Here is an 18,947-nt window from a genome sequence, read left to right as displayed (position 1 = left end):
AAAAGACTGAAATGTTACATAGTCTCTGACCACAATGGAACTAAGTTAGAAATAAACAACAACATATCTTTAAAAGGTCCTACTAACTTACTTCTAAACAACCTATGGGTCAAAAACCACCAAAAAAAGGAGAAATTACTTTGAACTGAATGAAAATGAAAATATAGCATATCAAAATTTGTGGGATGCAGTTAAAGTAGTTCTTAGAGGTGAATCCTTACCTTTAATGGCTACGTGAGGAAGTAAGAAAGATGTAAAATCAGTGACCTAAATTTCTACTTTAGGAAGCTAGAAAAGGAAGAACAAATTAAAGCCAAACTAAGTAGAAGGAAAGAAATAATAAAGAAGAAAAACCAGTGAGATAAACAGACAAGAAATGAGAGAACAGGGCAAAAGCCAGTGTATTGTAAAGATAAAAATAAAAATCAATAAAAGTTTGGCTATACTGATTAAGAAGACACAAATTATTAATATCAGCAATTAAAGAAAGGACATCACCTCAAAACCTACAGAGATTAAAAGGCTAAAAGGGGAACTGTACAAACAACTTCATAGACTTGACAGCTTAGATCACTGGGCAGCAAACTCCCTGTGGACCAAAGCTAGGTTGCTACCTGTTTTGATACTTCTAGTGGAACATAGCCAGGCACATCTATCTGTCTGCATGTTGTCTCTGAGTGCTTTTTCACTATAACCACAGGGTAGAATAGTTGCCACTGAGATTGTATGGTCCACAGAGTCTACAATATTTACTATCTAACCCTTTATAGAAAAGTTAGCTGATTTTTAGATTAGGTGAAATAAACAATTCTTTGAAACACAAATGCCAAAACTGATTCGAAAAGAAGTAACAAATCTGGATACCTCCCTATTAAAAGTATTGGATTTGTAGTTAAAAACATTCCACAAATGACTCCAGGTCCAGGTGGCTCTTTTGGTGAATTCTATGAAATAGTTAAGAAAGCACTAATACCAATCCTACACAAATTCTTTCAGAAAATAGAAGAGGAAGGAACATTTCCCAATTCATTCTATGAGGCCAGTATTACCCTCATACCAAAATGAGAAAAAGACATTCCGAGAAAAGATAACCGTGGAGATAAGAAACCGGCCTCTAAAATTCTGCACAGAGCTGACCTATCACATTCTGATGGAAAGTTAAAAACAAAACAAAGCCAAAAAAAAAAAAAAAATCAGGTATGTGCCAATATCTGCAGAGATGGAGATAAGATGGCTTGGAAGCAACACATCATTAAACCTGAGTTCCCAGTTTCCCTCAGGATACATGGTAATAGAAAGATCTTCAATTCCTATTGCAGAGGGAATACCCCACCCCTGGCCACAGCTTCTAAGGCTTCTGCTCCCTCAACAGTTACTGCAATAAAACAGAGCACAAGATATGTGGCCCCTTGGCCTTACCTCCATTCTGACTTGCAACACAGAATAAAACTATGGCTATGTCTTTAATGTCTGCCATGGCAACATGGCACTAATAGCACAGGAAAGGCCCCAAGTCTCAAACACACAGGTTTTTATAAAATTCAACCCAGTGGTACCAACTTTCACCCATTCTTTCCAAGCTCACGAATGCCCAGGACAGTCACAGTCGTGTACATCTGTTGGGGGCTGTTGAGGGTGTCAGTTCTTCTGGGAAGGAACTGGCTCATGTGGTGACTGACTGTGTGACAGCAAGATGTTTTGGGTTCTGAGAGTGGACCTGGTTTCTTCAACTCTGAGCAGTTGCTGAGTACTAATGAAATGGAAGGCCCCCCCGACCTCCCCTGGCAGCCTCCAAAACTAAAGAGAGAACCCTTTAGAGAACAGCTCACAGTACATGGTCATCTTATCTGAGGAGCAGAAGGAGAGTCCCCCAATTCTCTGGGTTCTACCATGTTCCTCCTCCTTCCATGTACTGCCTAATAAAGCCTAAAGCCCACAAGAGGACTCTACAAAGAGACAGGAGGCTTGACATGGCTGAGGTCTCCTGAGTCTTACCACCCAGGATGAATGAAACCACTGTGTGGATTTCCCAAGAGATCATCCCAGACAAGCAGTGTTAACTGCAGTGGTCTCTGAGGGAAGCCCTCTTCAAAACTGACATGCATGAGACAGGAGGCTGGTATACATTGCTACCTGAAATTTTGTTTGTTTATTTTTTACCTTCCCTACCAGAATGTGAGCTCAAGGGCAGAGAACTTTCCTTCCTTAGTCATCACCAACCATAACCCAGTGCCTGGGCACAAAGTAAGCCCTTGATAAATCCTTGCTACAAGAGTGGCTACTGGGTGCCCATCTGATTTCAGTGCTGAATACTGATGACCTAACAGTGTGCGATTAGAACCTTTATGAAGCTATCTTGCTCAAGGAAGGTTCAGTGTTTCCGGGTAACCTAGCAGAGAGATGGCTTTTAAAGTCACAATGGCTTTTAACAGGAGACAAGTCAACTCACAGCTGGCATAGGAGCGGCTGTCATCCTCACACATTTTGTGCAGCTGCTGGTATTCCTCCTGGGCCAGCTCAAACCGCTGCTGCTTGATCTGGTAGATTTCTTTCTTGGCATTGAGAGCCTCCTGGGCTACAATTAAATATTCCTTCAACATGCGCTCTTGCTCTCGCCTCCACTGTTCTCTTGGATCTTCAATCTGGGTAAGCTCTGAAATTTAAAAAGGCTAAAATATAAGTGGCTTAAAAGTAAAATCCTTAGGTTGACCAACAGTCATGCAGTGATATAGCTCATCAATGTGAAAGTTAATTAATTACCAGGATGCATATTATGGAAGATTTTATATCACCAACCTTTCCAAAGTGTGGAACACTTTCTATTTATATATCCGCAGTGAAGTTGAGAAGGAAACTCTACAGACGTGAAACAGTCCATTGCAGGAGGGAAGACAATACGAGATGACGTTTTCACCAACAAATAATTATTTCACTTAAAATAAGCACGGGAGGAGATGAACCCACGTGAGCTCAGAACTGTCACACTAATTGCTATTTATGACCTTTTCCTCATTGACTCCTTCTGCGTGAGATGATGGAAACTCTACTGTGTCCCTGGCCTGGATGGCCCCCTTCTCCTTTCAATTCTCAGACCAGACCATGCAGTCTCTTCCCATTTCTCACTGACTTCCTTGCCTCCTCCCACCATAGCTTCCCTCACGTCTACTCCTGCTTCCTCCCTGTCCAGCTCTCCAAGGGCCTGTGCCTACCTCCAGCTCCAGCCCCTCTCCCCGGCTCCAGCCTTTCATTCCTGCCTGCCTTCTGGATGCAACTCGACAGGGATGGACCCAAAGTCTTTCCCAGCCATTCATCCAAAGCAGCCCTCATTCTCAACACCACCTTTCCCCATTAAGAGCAAAACAAAACCAAACCCCACACAGCACATGCCTGCTTCTCCTGTCTTCCACTCACGGGGAGCTGCATCATCTGGATCTAACCGTGGGGACAGCCTGGGAGTGCAACCTGGGACTCATCCTCAAAGAATCCCACTCCTCTTCCTCCCGAAACATTCAGTGGGTTATGAAGAACTGGAGGTTCCTGCCCCTGGATACGTTAATGACTGGCGACACGCCCTTGTCTCTGTCTGCCCTTACTTCAGACAGACTCTCAGGGCCTTCTGGTCTCATCCCACCAAAACCCATCCTCAGTGCACTCTCCAAAGTGACCTTCCTAACTGGGCTGCAATGGTGTCATGCAGAAACCTCTTTAAAAGCACAAAGTCCAATCTCCTCAGCCTGATCTAAGAGTCCCGAAACTCGCTCATCCGCTTCATCTCTACTTTCTGTCCTTTTCCCCAAAAACATCCTCTACACAGACTGAACTTCCGTGAAGTCCCCAAAGATGCCTGGCTGGCTTCCCAGTGCCTTTGCCATGCCGACTCAGTCCCCTTCTGTCACAGGAAGGCCTGCTGTCTTCCCAGACACGCTGTAAAGGCACCTCTTCTCTGAAGCCTTCTCTGATCCTCTAGGAACACACGTCTCTCCCCTGCTTACGTGGGCTGCCCTTCTTCCCCCTCACACTGGGCATATAAGTGTTTTTATATCCTTTCTGTTTCCCACCTAAACTACAGCCTCTAGATGGCAGGGACACAGCCTTGGTCACCTTTATATTCTCAGGGCCTTTCACTCCGTACGTAAAACAGAGTGGTTTGTATAAACCATATACAAAGGAATACAATTCCATAAAAAGGAATAAAGTTCTGATACTTGCTATGACATGGGAAAACCTCAACAACAGCTAAGTGAAAGACGCCAGACACAAAAGGCCACATAGCAGCTGATTCCATGTCTGTGGAGTTGCCTGTTCTGGGTATTTCATAGAGACAGAAAGCAGACTAGGAGTCACTAGGGGCTGGGGGAAGGGGAATAGGGAATGACTGCTTAATGGAGATGAAGTTTCCCTTTGGGGTGAGGAAAATGTTCCGGAATAAGATAGAGGTAATGGCTGCGCAACACTGTAAATGTACCAAATGCTACCAAACTGCTCGCTTTAACAATGGCTCCTTTTAGGTTCTGTGACTTCTACCTCAAAATGGTTAAAACGGTAAATTTTATATTATGTCTGTTTACACACACACACACACACACACACACACACACACACACGCACATACACACAAAGGTGTGCTTGCTAGAATTTTTCCAGGTAAGTTCTCCTTTGGAAATACCCTATCTGCTTTCCTGTCAATATCCTTTGCTCACCCCTTCACACACCAACCCAGGGCCCCTCCTAGAAAGCCTCTCCAGGGCTTAAAAGCTCACAGGAGAAAATTTACAAACCATCCAAAATCAGAGTCCTGCTCTTGTACCAGAGATGAGATTCAGTGGGCCTGGGGTATCCATACCACCTAGCCCCAGGAAGGACAAAGCCTGTTAATGAAGTCATGGGCATCTGTCCAGGTCCACAGCATGGTGGCCCTGTGAAGAGAGCAGCTCTCACATGTCAGGAGCTGCCCCTTAAGACTACCAGCTGGGAAGCCTAGCTCAAACGGCCACATTTACCCAAACACACACAGCCATGAAGTGCCAGGTTGGCAGAGGGCCACTGGGGCCTCTCAGCTTCTCTTCTGCCAGGTACTTGCCCTGTCCAGCAAGCAGCAGGGCCACCTAGAAGTCCTTCTGCCACCTGGACCTGCCTGGGAGGGTAGCAGGGCCATAACGGTATGTATCCCCTGTCTCCAATCACCACTGCCCAGCCTCTGCATAAGAGCTGCAACTGTGCCCAAAAATGGCTGCCAGGCACCAAAACCCCACTGACCCAAGATCTGAGACAGGGGACTCAGATATTGGGCACCAGCAACTGACAATGCAGGAATCAGTCCTGAAGACACCAACCTGGGTCGATTACATAGTGGGGACACGAGGAGCCATGGGACTGGCCTAGAAAACAGCTTCAAAATCACTCAGGTGGGGGTACCATGCACCCTCAGACCCCACAGCTGTCCCGCACTTCACCAACCGAAGGACAGAAAGTAAGTCAAGGGGAAGCCACGCTTCATATCCTGGCAGCAAAATGACAATGGCAGAGCCACTGAAGGAAGCCAGAATGAAGAGAGAGAGTGAAAAATGGATTCCCAGCTGGGACCCCATCGAAGAAAGCTGACGAAGAGACAGCTAAGATGGAGGGACAGAGAACAGATCTAGAACAGGTTGTTACACCCCAGCACCACTGACATTTAAGGTCGCCTCACTTTCTGTTGGGTCTCGGGGGACTGTCCTGTGCATTGTACGGTGTTTGGCAGCATCCTTGGTCTCTACCCATTGAATGCCAGCAGCACCTCTCCCAGGCACAGCCATTGAAAATGCCTCCAGACAATGCTAAGTGTCTGGGGTGGGGGAGGCAAAATCACCCAGGATGAGAACCACTGCTCTACATAGTTCTACAAAGGAGGCTGGCATGGTCAAAGACTCAACATTTTTGCTATGGTCTCTATACCATTTCCTCCCTTCACACACACACGCGCGCGCACACACACACACCAAAAAAGTTTGGTGCATGAAAGCTAAAGTTAAATGTATAAGACAAGATGAAAGTAAACACTTGGGCACTTATTATTCCAGTAACTTGTCAGATCCACTCTGCAATAAATAACTTTTTCATTATGAGAGGTATTTCTATTTCCAGGTGCCTGGGAAATTTATTCCTTGTATTAGTTATTAAAACCCTCCATTAAACATATTATATGTAGTCCCCAGCAAGACATAAGCAAGGTATAGCTACAGAACTGCTTTACTTTGTGAAGAACTGAGCTAATGAAAACTTTGGATTATATTTATAAAACCCAATTTAATGCTACATTGGATGGTAACGATTGTTTCACTCTACAGAAAGTTTTTCGCATCTCTGATAGAATGCCACAGATTTTGCACACTACTTACTATTTATGTGGTCCATGTAGTAAACTCCAATTTGTTTATCATATACAGTTTCCCATCCTAAAGGCAGTTCATCCCCAACACAATCGGCAAAAGTCAATGGCTTTGTTATCCTGCAAAATAAAAATTATGAAAACAAACTTGAAAGTCAGGTCAGTTTTGTATAACTTTGCTTTATCTAATCTAATTGACTGCTTTTGCTCCAAATATTTGGTTGGAAAATTCACCAGCTTTGTCTAAATAATCAATAACTGTATTAGTACACTGGCAATCAGAAACACCAGTATCTCACAGTACAATTTTAAATATGAGCAAAAAGAGATACTTGGTTACTAACAAAACAGGTAAAGCAAGCATCTTCTTTCAAGCAGCATGTTTAATGAGGTGATGACAATGGAATGTAGCTCTTCCAGAAAAATCAGAGAGCACCTATGCTCTGTTCTCATTCCCTGAGAAATGTTCCCTCACAACTTTCAGTTTCCATACATTACACACGAACACTGGCTTCAATCTATATAAAATGCATTTGCAATACTTTCATCTACCAGTGGTCATGAGTTAATAAACATCAACCATTGGCCAAATGCAAAGAGCCAAGCAAGGTACCAATACAATGAGACCCCCCACTAAATACTTCCTGTATTTCTTATACAGTAGGAATCAGAAATTTCAGAGTCTTTTTTTGTTTTTCTGGAGAAAAACAACAAAAGCACTTTGTCTACAGGCATCTCTCCTTGAAGAAAATCTGATTAAGGAAGTTTGGGCTTGACGAGAGATAAAGTAAAGAGTTTTCAGATGGATTTTTAAAAGTAGAGCTTTACCCTCCCTGATCCCCCATGATCACGCTGATTGACAAGACAGTGTTAGGACCACAGCTGTCATATAAAATGAGACACACCTATAATTGTCTGAGTCTGGGCAGCTATCTCTTGGGCTGTCTCTATAAATGCACACTGACTGCTATGCATGGGAATCCGATCACCTACATTTCACTAAGTCAATCCTCCCACCTCTTCTGTCCCTGGACCTGAGAAACTGACACAACCACAGCCAAGCCCCAAGGGACCAGTATGAATTTTGGACACGTGATTTCCTTCAACTGGTTTGACAACAAGCCTGTCTTTCCCCAGGAGCATTTAAAAACTGATAAACACCATCAGAACACTAGTTTTAATCTTCATTTTAAACACATGGTTTTAAGAAGTTAGAGTCAATATAAAAACAAGAAATATATAGAAGGTGAAATACGTCATATATGTCCTCCCAAACATGATGCACTCAAAAACTCGCATCACAAGGTGAGCTGACTGTATGCAGTCTGTCCCATCTCAGGAACTGATGACTGCAGCACAATGCCTTTACCAGTCAGGAATGGTGTGCTGTACCGAGGGTCCTAGTCAGGCAGATAACAGCAGGCTGCTGTGCATGATTTGGGTCCCTAAATGGGACCCAATCACAGCAAAAACAACCCTACTTTAACACAAACTGAGTTCTGAGCAAATTGCTGCTATTCTAACATAATGATATTCACAAAGAAGCCTCCAGAGAAAAATGCAAATGCACAGGTACATTCTAAGCACATTTACATATATGATCTCATTTAATCAACAAATATTGGCCAGGTGCAGTGGCTCACATCTGTAATCCCAGCACTTTGGGAGTCCAAGATGGGAGGACTGCTTGAGCCCAGGAGTTCAAGACCAGCCTGGGCAACACAGCGAGCCCCATGTCTACCCAATTTTTTTTTTTAATTAGCTAGGCCCACACCTGTAGTCCCAGGTACTAGGGAGGCTGAGGTGGGAGGATTACTTGAACCCAGAAATTCAAGGCTGCAGTGAGCCATGATTCACTGCACTCTAGCCTAGGTGACAAGGCAAGGCCCTATTTAAAAAAAAAAAAAAAAAAAAAAAAAAAAAAAAGATCAAGTAAACAAATATAGGTGAGAAACCCATCATTATAGCACTGCGGAGCCAAATTCTGGCATGATTTTCAATAACAGCACTGAGAACGTCTAGATGTATTTTCCTAATTGTCATTCCAAAACATTTATGGGCCAGGGATTTCATGTTTTTCTCTTGTATAGCACATCCCAACTATCATGAATACTCTAAACTTTACCAATATCAAATGATATTTTTCTCCCAAGAAAGCTCTTGGCAGGTAACATTACTTCAGTCTTGAATAAATCACTTCAGAGGAGTTATTCAGTTCTAGAGTCTATTTAATTACATCTTTTTTTTTTTTTAAAGGCTGGTCAAGTGAAGCAGTGGGAGAGGAGAAGAAACAAAAAAAATCTGTAATTGGTTGTGATCAATTGGTTGTAAACAGCACTGCACTCAGGCCAGTCAAAGGAGAGCCAAATAAATCTTGGTTCCTCTTTCATCGTCAGAGGAGAAATATCTGGAGGTGTAGAACACTGGTGTTCTTTTGGTGGTAACTTTTCAGCAAGGACTGTTTTCTGGCTCTTGCTGGCTAAAAAGCATGGTTCCTGCATGTCAGGATGAGGTCAGGGTCACCCAGGAGAGATCTCGGCCTCATCTGGGGACAATCAGCAACCTCAGTGAGGTGGTCGGCTTCATCCTAGACAATCCCATGATCCCTTATCCTGCCGATGATCATCCTCCCACTTGAGTGGAGCCACTGATGTCCAAAGACTGTTCCCCAAGCACAGTGGCTCTCCATGCAGAAACGCACAGCACTGGGCTGGGCATGGTGGCTTACACCTATAATCCCAGCACTTTGGGAGGCCAAGGCAGGCAGATCACCTGAGGTCAGGAGTTCAAGGCTAGCCTGGCCAACATGGCAAAAGCCAGTCTCTACTAAAAATACAAAAATTAGCCGGGCATGGTGGTGTGCACCTGCAGTACCAGCTACTTGAGAGGCCGAGACATAAGAACTGCTTGAACCCAGGAGGCAGAGGTTGCAGGGAGCTGAGGTTGTGCCACTGCACTCCCACCTGGGCGACAGTGCGAAACTCCACCCCCCTAAAAAAGAAAAAAAGAAATAAATTCACGGCATTGAGTTTGCCAGGGCAAACACCTTGGGCTGGTGTGAAAAGTCCTCCCCAAGCCAAGCCTATACAAAGCTTCTGGCTCTTTCTGCTTCAACTCCCTACCCCGCCACATACACACACACACACACACACAAAATATCTTTTCCAGGTAAATGAGTTTGTTCACTCACCTTCCAAAACATCACACTCATTCCAGTTTAAGCAACCTGTTCTCAGTCTTTCCTGGGCCTGTGGAGAGGCTTTCTCCTCCCCTCTAATATCCCAATCCAATCAGCCCTGCAAAGGCCAGCTCGACCCTACACAAATCATCACTGCCAAACCCCGACTGTCTCCACTGCCTGGGAGCCACATCCATTCTCAGTCACTGGGCACAAAACACCACTTGTGGTCATGTTTCTGACATTTGTACACATCCTCCACATAAATGAAGGTTAGCTATTTAGTCTCCTCACTCAACCAGACTCCAGCAGGGATCTTGGAGGAAAAAGCAGCTTTTGATACAAGAATAATCCCAAAGCACATCGGCTTTACTCCTAAGAGAGTCCTTCACGTCTTCGCTCAGAAGCCATGGCCATGCTGCCTCCACATACACACACCTGCAATTTCCGACACACCCCTGAACTGACCTTCAATGCCAGATTCACACTTCTCAGGATTTCCCAAGGAACCCAGAATCCAGACCTTCGAGTGGGAAAAAGTTCAGTTTGCAGAGCTCGGCATCTTTAGGTCCATCCATGTCATATGGGCAATTTTTACATTTTGCTGCGTGGTTTAAAAACTGTCATTGGTAGAGACACAGAAGTATCTGATGGTAGAGCCAAGGTGAGCCACAGATGGAGGAACCAGCTTTGTGGGCCTCACAGCAGCCTGGCTTACATCTGGTTTAATGTATTTTGGTTGTACTATTTTATCAAAATAAAAGGATAGAAAAAATGAAAACGCTAGTGCTGGCACAGGGGCTGTATGAACTGTATACAGTTAAGAGAAAAGTAGAAATTGCTGGATGTGTGGAAAGGCTAAACCCTTAGATAACCTTACAGGACTAAGTTGAAATCAAAAAGAAATTTGATGCAGGCGAAAAAGAGTCAAAAATATGTCAAGGACTATGTGTAAAGTCGAAAGCAGAATTGCAGATGTTCAAATACTTACGGTTCTTCAGGAAAGGAGCCCTGAGCTATCCCCTTCCCCCAGGCACAAAAGTCCTTCAGCTTTCCCATGCTTATTCACATGTATAGGAAAACAAGGGAATGGCAATACTGCAGTTTACTTCCCTCACAATAAAACAGAAGAGAAAAATTAAAAGTGGAAAGGTGCGCACTATCACAAGCAGGAGCACAGAGAAATCAGCAGTCCATTAGTAAGTGGAAGGAGACAGGAAAGTCTACAAACAAAACAGGAGAGCTCAAACCACACAACTGCAGACATTTAGCTTCAAATGAAAAAGACCCTGACACCTCAACATCTCCCAGATTCTCCTCTATTACAGCATCATCCAATGACTCAAACTCTCAAAGGCATCAGGAATTTATTTACACCTAATTTTAATTCTCCAAGCTATTTTCACACCTACCAAAGATATAGGGCTTCTAATCTTGTGGTTAAAGTGTCACCAGGGGGAATATTTTCTATTTTTGTAAATGTCATTTTGTTTTCCCCAGAGACAGGGTCTCACTCTGTCACCCAGGCTGGAGTCAGTGGCACAATGATGGCTCACTGTAGCCTCAACTACCCGGGTTCAAGCAATCTTCCCACCTCAGTCCCCCTGAGTAGCTGGGACCACAAGCATGTGCCACCACACTCAGCTAATTTTTTTTTCTCAGTAGAGATGGAGTCTCACTGTGTTGCTCAGGGTAGTCTTACACTCCTCAGCTCAAGTGATCCTGCCACCCTGACCTCCCAAACTGCTGGGATTACAGGCATGAACCACCATGCCGATTTTCATTATATTTGATTTTACTAGTTCAAATGCTAAGAACATAATTAAAAAGTAAAGGTAGAACTAAAAAATAAGCACTTTGTTCTAAGATCCCTGTTTCTCTGAGTATCATACTCCCCTACCCCCAATTCTAGTCAGTTTCAACTGTGATGGGGTTCCCAACATTGACAGTAATCCCAAAGTAGAGCATTCTGGAATATTCAAGGTCAGTAGATCAGCTGGTTAGGGCAGTTGCTCATTTCTGACCTTAGAATCCTTTTTAATACATGGAAATAATATTAGATAATACAATTTGAGCAAATAGATTAGCAATTCAATTTGTCTTCTTAAAAACATTACTAAGGCTTCTAATAACTTTAAAGATCAAATTTTTTCTGAAAATCATAAAAAGCATCTTTATTAACTACCCAGTGGGGCATCACTGGTGTCCAGGTAGGACCAAGATGGGCAGGGGATATCAAAAGGAGAGAGGTGGCTAAGAAGGGGAGGAAGATGGGGTGCAGGCTAGCAGTGTGCATACTGGTATTTCCTCTGAGGTTCTGTCTTCACCTACAGAGATGCCATCTCGGGTTCTGAAGTTCTTATCTCCCCAAAAACCTGATGCTAGATTCTCCCCACCCACTCCTTCCCAGTCACCACAGACAGACTGGGGGAATTTTTGTTTCTATTACAAAAAATTTAGGAGACGCTTAAATAGGAGAGAAATGTTCATTCACACCACTGCCCAAAGGCAACCACTATTCCTATATTAGTGTGTTTTTCTACATTTTTTAAATAAATTGTTTCTGTTTTTTTCTGACATACTCATGATCACACAGTATGTGCAATTCTCTATCCTGCCTTTTCCACTTAACTTTGTAACATGTTGATTAATTCCTACCTTGAGTCTTTCCAAAACTTACTGGAGCTAGCCTACCCCTAGAGCATAGGAATTCTGTCCCCCTTGTCATAAATTATTTGTAAACATCACATGGAATAGCTGAATAGCTCAAACTCCTTAAGAACAATGGCCCCATCTCAATCGTCTTTGAGCTGGTCCAAGACAGGGCATGAAGCAGGTGTTCAATAATTCCTGCTGAATAAATAATTTCCATTTGTACAAATCCTTCCCTAAAGGGATTAACGGAATTTGCCTAAGCACTCTCCTACTATTGACATCTACCTTATTTCCAAATTTTCACTAATATAATACACGTGAGAGCCACTCATGCTTGGAAAACAGTTCAGCCATTTCTCAAAACACTTAAACACAGAGTTATAACCATATGATGCGACAATTCTACTTGTAAGTATATACACAAGATAAATGAAAACATATGTCCACACAAAACATTGTACATGAATTTTCATCGCCACACTGTTCACATAGCCAAAAGGTGGAAAAAACTAACAGTCATCAACTGATGAATGGATAAATAAAACATGGTCTGTCCCTATGATGGGACAGTATTTACACATAAAAAGGAATGCAGGAATATATGCAAGGGTTGGGGCACTGACCCCCACGAACTTTCAAAATCCATGTACAACTTTTTAATCTCCAAAAACTTAACCACTAACAGCCTACTACTTACCAGAGTCTTACTTATTAAGAAAATAACAAGGAAGAGAAAATACATTTACTATTCATTAAGTGGAAGTGATCATCATAAAGGTCTTCATCTTTGTCTTCATACTGAGTGGGCCAGCATGGATGTGGAATGGTTGGTCTTGCCCTTTCAGGGGTGACAGAGGCAGAAGAGTAAGTGGACCCATGCAGTTCAAACTCATGTTGTTCAAGGGTCAACTGTACTGATACATGCCACAACACAGATGAACCCTGAAGTCACTGTGCTGGTGAGAGGCCAGACACAGGGGCCACATGCTGTGAGGTTCCATGTTGAAACGTCCAGCATAGGCAAACCCATAGAAACAAAAAGTGGCCAGTGGTCACTAGGGGCTGGGGGAAAGAGGGAATGGAGAGTGACTGTTAATGGGTACAGGGTTTCCTTTTAGAAAGAAAATGTTCTGGAATTGGATAGGGTGATTGTTGTACAACCTTGGGAATATACTAAAAACCACCGAATTGTATACTTTAAAATGGTGATTATGTCACATGTGAAATATATCTCAATTTTATAAAAATGATAAAAGGAATATCTGTGTCTATAAAGCTCATAAGCTGTACTTATAATTATTCTTTGAAAAAAATTCCCAGAACCAAATTTAAAGGTCAAAGGACATGAAGCTTTTACCTTCATATCTTAAATTTGATGTCAAAAATTCAGACCATAATGTCTACAGGGAATATAACCACTCAAGATCCAGAAGTCTTGGATTCACATTTTAGCTTTTTTTCCTCTCTTCTGTGTAGTACATTTTTTCCATAGCTCATATCATACTAGATACAACGTCATCTACTTATTGCATTTCAGTTGGGTATCACCTCTCATCTTTTAGCTCTGTCAGTGTCCTTATTTACCAGGCACCCCAGGTCATCCACGTGGGTATGTCCCAGCTTTCTGCTCTTTAGTGTAAGTAAGGGAGATGAGCTGATAGTAAATGCATGACACATGTTGCGAAAGCACTCTCCCATCACCTCACACTCCCATCTGCAAAGACAGAAGTAGTCTTTTTCACTGCCCTCTGGGGATATGTTTAATGTATTCAGGCCCAGGCTCCAGATGAATCCACACGGCCTAAGCAGGCTGACCTTCAGGGATCAAGAGGTTTGATAGCGTTTTTGGAAGGTGGGGGACTTCCTGGGCCAGCTGCCACTGTCTCTTCATCCCACCCCCACAACAGCATCAACCCCAGGGTCACTCGTTTTCTCTGCCCTTAGCCACCACCCAGAGAGCCATTGGATGCAGATTCGCCCCTTCACAAACCACATTTCTTGGTTCAGCAGAGCAAACAAATACAAGTTGCTGGTCATTCCAGGGCCAGAGAGGGGAGAGAAGGAAGAAGGCGCAGCCCAGCTTCTTTTGTTCCCTTCTGCCTACACCTATTCCATCCTGCTGGGCCCCTGGAGAGAGGGGCACCTGGACCATGTGGCTTTAAACAACACAAATAGATTCCCCCACAGTTCTCAACATTAGAAGTCGAAATGGGTCCATGGGCCTGCGTTCCTTCTGGAGGTTCTGGGGAGAATCTGCTCCTGTACCTTTTCCAGCTTCTACAGGCCTCCTGTAGTCCTTGACTAGTATCCCCTTCCTTCCTCCATCTTCAAAGGCAGGATGGCCAGGCGAGTCTTTCTCAGGATGCCATCTTTCTGGTTCTCTCTATTCTGTCTCCTTCTTCCACTTATACGGACCCTCATCATGACCACTGGGCCTGCCCAGATCATCCAGGATCATCTACCCTGGGCAGAATCCTTAACTTCATCACAGCTGCAAAGTCTCTTTTGCCATGCAATGTCAACATATTCACAGGTTCCAGGGCTTAGGGACATGCACATCTTGGAAGCCATTATTCTGCTGACCACAAGACAGCAGCTGGGTTAACTGCAGGGCCAGAGAGTGGTGGTCAGGGCAGTCAGTGGCAGACCCATGTCTTGAAGCCCACACCCTCCCTGGACCAAACTGTAGGAAAGTGAAGGTGGGTAGCAGAAGGCGGAGCAGCGAAAAGGGATGAATGCTGCTGATCCCTCACATATTCTCTCCATCAAAAGGAGGCCAGGGCAATGCTCTGGCGCTTGTGCTACACCTTCCAGTCTCAGGGAACAAGAAGATCTTTATAGTTCGAATTCACGTTTGTTAAAATGCTATTCAGAGAGGATACTATTAATCTTGGTTTCAGTTCCAACCCAATCCTCAGGAAATCCTAATGACTTCCTCCACCTTTTCTAAGCTACCTGGCTCACAGTGAGTTTCAAAGCCCGCCGGAACTTGGATGCCAGCCCACTTGTGGTTACTTATGTGGTGAATCTGACCCTGTTTGCTGTGCTAGTTGCTTCTCCAAGCCTTTGGTGGCAAGCATTTACACTCAGAGCCAAGGCTCTCCCGTAGCAGTGAATGGGTCCCTGAGCTCCCTGAAATTAGAAAGAAACGTGGCATTCATCAGATTCGAAGGGATGTAGATCACCCCCCCAAAAAAGTTTATAAGTTCTTTTAGAGAGACTCCTCATTTCTATATCAAAGTTTGAAATAGTAGTGAATGTACCACAAAGCTGTCACACGAATCCTGAAAAGCCATTTGGAATAATCATTTAAAGTGTGTGTTTTCACCCAAGGTATTTATTTAGAATATGCATAGGAATTGAACTGGCTCTTGTCATCAAGTCCAATTCCAGAAGACTAGAATTTAGGGCAAAGAATAATTACACCTAGAACTCAATCTAAACATTGCATCAATGTATTAACATAGCATGAGTGTCCCGACTGTTAGTGATAGAGCCTCAAAACTAATCATTCTTAAATAACATTTGTAATTTCCATGCGGAAATATTAAGTCCTCTTGAGAATTAAAAAAAAAAAAAAAAACAAATTATACATTGCCAGTATTTTCATTGTCTCTAACACAAAACTATCGTAATTCATGGACAAATTCCCATGCTAATATAAAAAGAAAACAGCTCTTCACGTGTATTTCAAGGAAAAAAGGATGTTTAGAGGCTTTATGAATGGCAGTAAATCCATAAGACAAGAGACCATGGATGCTGGCAGGTGTTTTTGCGGGGAGGTAGGGAATGACCACAGAGAATCAGATGCAGGTAAACCCCTGTGCCTGTGTAGTGTAAACCTGCATTGACAGAGGACAACCAGCCTTAGAGTCTTCAATCTGAAACATGAAGAGCACACCACCAAGATCTGTCTCACTGCTTCAGTGGTGACAAGCTGTAGCACTGTCCTTTAGCCCTCAACCATGTCCATCTCACTGAGACTTTTCTACATTACCATGAGCCTCCCAGGACACAATTCCTCTCACTGGCACCTACATCTTCCTGAATGTCTACCTGCAAAGCCAGGTGTCAGCATGTTCTGCAGGGCATACCTTTTCAAGGTGAAGCAATGGGCCAGCCAACCTGACAGAGGTGGGGGAGCCTATTCACAGCCAACTCGCCTGAGTTTGAAGGTCACTGTTATTGATAATCCCAGCAGGGATATCGCTTAGGTCATAAAACCCCAGTGAGAAACATGCCAGATGCATCTTTTAATTGTCACAATGAAATTGTACTACCCTATCAGTAGAGCCAATACTTAAAAACTGCCTCCTATGAGTCAGCATTTGTTCCCCAAAGCAATGGAGCCGCAACAGTGCTACATGTCCACCAAACCCCTGCTTCCTTTTCCTCTTGGGCCCACACAGATCACACTTCACAGTCTCTCTCCGTTGCAGACCATGGACTGCCCAGACCATGTGACTGAGCTCTAGACAATGGAATGTGGGCAGAAACCATGTATACCCCTTCCAAGGCTTGTCCCAGAAGCTTCTGGCAGGATTCCCCATGCCTTCCCTCTTCCCTTGCCTGTGGGCCCAAAGCAAAGAACCGACTGGAAGATGGCAAAGCCTCAAGAAATGGGCAAGCCACACCAAAGAAGCAGCCTGGATCTCCCCCCTCACCCGCCCCATGCCCCATACTAAACTGACATGAGTGAGAAACTTCTATTCTGCTAAGCAATGAGACTTTGGAGCTGTTAGTATAGTTAGCTGGCTAACACACTTGGAGATATGGACAAAGGAAGGAAATAATCAGAATTTGTGAAAAGTCTGAATATTTCATCTCATTTGATGACATGAGCATCTTTAGTGATTCACAAAAATGTTAGCCAAGTATAGCCATGTTTTGGAGAGAACTGGTTTGTCCTTCCCCACTATGGAGTCCTGCAAGGCAGGGGTAAGAAAGACCACTGCCCATATTTCCATTCCGGACAGTGCTTCTCACTTTGTAGCATAGTCATCATTCGACAGGGCTACCTCCCCTAATAGTCTGTGAGTTCCTTGGAGGAAAGGATTCACCTAAGCCAGAGCCCTCAAACACAAGAGTCCTTCATTAAAGTGTTTGGTAAATTAATCCAGCCAATTTCAGGAACTGATACCATAGAAAAACCAATTTGGAGCCAATTAACACTTAAGAAAGAACTGGAAGGGGACAGAAGGGCATTTTGACTTTGATTGGGATCACAAGACCTAGATTATAAGAAATGCAGGACTCGGGAGGCTAGAGCACTACAGGATCATTCCTCACTCGGACAGCTCTTTTTTTAGACAGATCTATCCTTGGAAGAAAGGTGACTTTCATCAGACTACCAGAGCTTGACGGAACATCCCTGAGTACCTCAGGGATGTTCCTGTTTACACTTTCCATGCCACCTTTTGATCTACAATCTGGTTTCCTGAATGTAGGTCTGCCCACCAGAAAGGGAGTATCCAGAGAAGATAAAGAGACAAGATCTTAGCAAGATGTTCTATCCTCCAGCAAAGAATAAACTGTTCTAAGAAAATCAGTCCAGGAGGTATTCAAGAAAGCCAGAAAACCCCCGGGCTCTGCTGCCCCAGTGATCCTACCGGTTCTCAGACGTGTTCAGGCACTGGTGCAATGGAAGTCCAAACACCTGAAAAATGCCACCAAATAATGACTGCATACGTCTAAGGTCCCTCAGGATATATTTTATTGAATCATAGACATAGACGGCAATAATTATTTAAAACTTGAAGGGAGAAAAACTCCAAACTGTGGAAACTATACTTTAAGTCATTCCTAGAGGATGAGCATAGGCAAATGACTCAGTCTCGCTGTGCCTCCGTTTTCTGTTTTACTATACGGTAGTGAAGCAGAAGGCCAGAGGCTATTAGATTCTCCAGTAATGTCTGTTTTCCTTCCATTTTACTTTTTGCCTCTAAAGACTGGGAGAATGTTATTATTATTCTGATTTAGCAGCATAATACTGTATGAAGTGAACATAACCTAAAAGCAAGCTGACCTGAGGCCAAAATTTGAGGCTACCACTCAAAGGAAACCAAATCCAGAGGGGCGCCCAACTACAGCCAACATCTGAATGTCCCCCAGCAAGGGTCCCTCTGAGACAATAACAGAGAAAAGGAATTCCTGAGCAAGCCCATCAAGAGCACACTCCTGAGCTGATGTGAAAACACTCTGTTCACCTCCATATATAAGCTCTATTGACACCATTTACAGGAAAATAAAGATAAACTTTAGCCCAGCTGGTACAAAGAATTCTCCGGGGCAGCACTGTCCAATGGAATCAGAATGAGAGCCTACATACTTAATGCAAAACTTCTTAGAAGAGTAAAAATAAGTGAAATGAATTTGAAAACATTTTTTATTTAGCCCACTATACTGCAAATACTATCATTTTTACACGTAATGACTATAAAAATTATAAATGGAATACTTTTCATTCTTTTTGTGAATGGAGTCTTTGAAACCCAGTGTGTTTTACAGATTAAGCCCATCTCATTTCAGGATTGACCCAATTCAAGTGCTCATTTGCGTGTGGCTGTGGCTAATGCACTGGATATCACAATGTCAGACTCTCAGGTAATTCTACAGTAATTTTATTCTGCAAATGATCACAGGTGCACAGGTGCATCACTTAAGAAAGACCTGGCCTGAGATGCCATCCTCCACAAGCCACTAGTGGGAATTTTGAAGGAACCACATTTCTAAGACCACAAAACCACA

The 18,947-nt window shown here is 43.5% G+C and overlaps 1 protein-coding gene across 1 annotated transcript in view; it reads right to left on the bottom strand.

Annotated features, from left to right (window-relative positions):
* WWC3 (WWC family member 3) overlaps positions 1-18,947 on the bottom strand; it is a 131,966-nt gene that overhangs the window by 76,456 nt on the left and 36,563 nt on the right. The window contains exons 2-3 of the mRNA XM_039475502.2: positions 6,378-6,487; positions 2,450-2,653 (exon numbers count right to left, since the gene is read on the bottom strand). Coding sequence (XP_039331436.1) covers positions 2,450-2,653; positions 6,378-6,487 — 314 coding nt within the window. The remainder of the gene's footprint in view (positions 1-2,449; positions 2,654-6,377; positions 6,488-18,947) is intronic.

This window comes from Saimiri boliviensis, chromosome X, assembly GCF_048565385.1.
Source record: "Saimiri boliviensis isolate mSaiBol1 chromosome X, mSaiBol1.pri, whole genome shotgun sequence".
Classification (NCBI taxonomy): domain Eukaryota; kingdom Metazoa; phylum Chordata; class Mammalia; order Primates; family Cebidae; genus Saimiri; species Saimiri boliviensis.
This window is presented reverse-complemented; position numbering and strand designations above follow the sequence as displayed.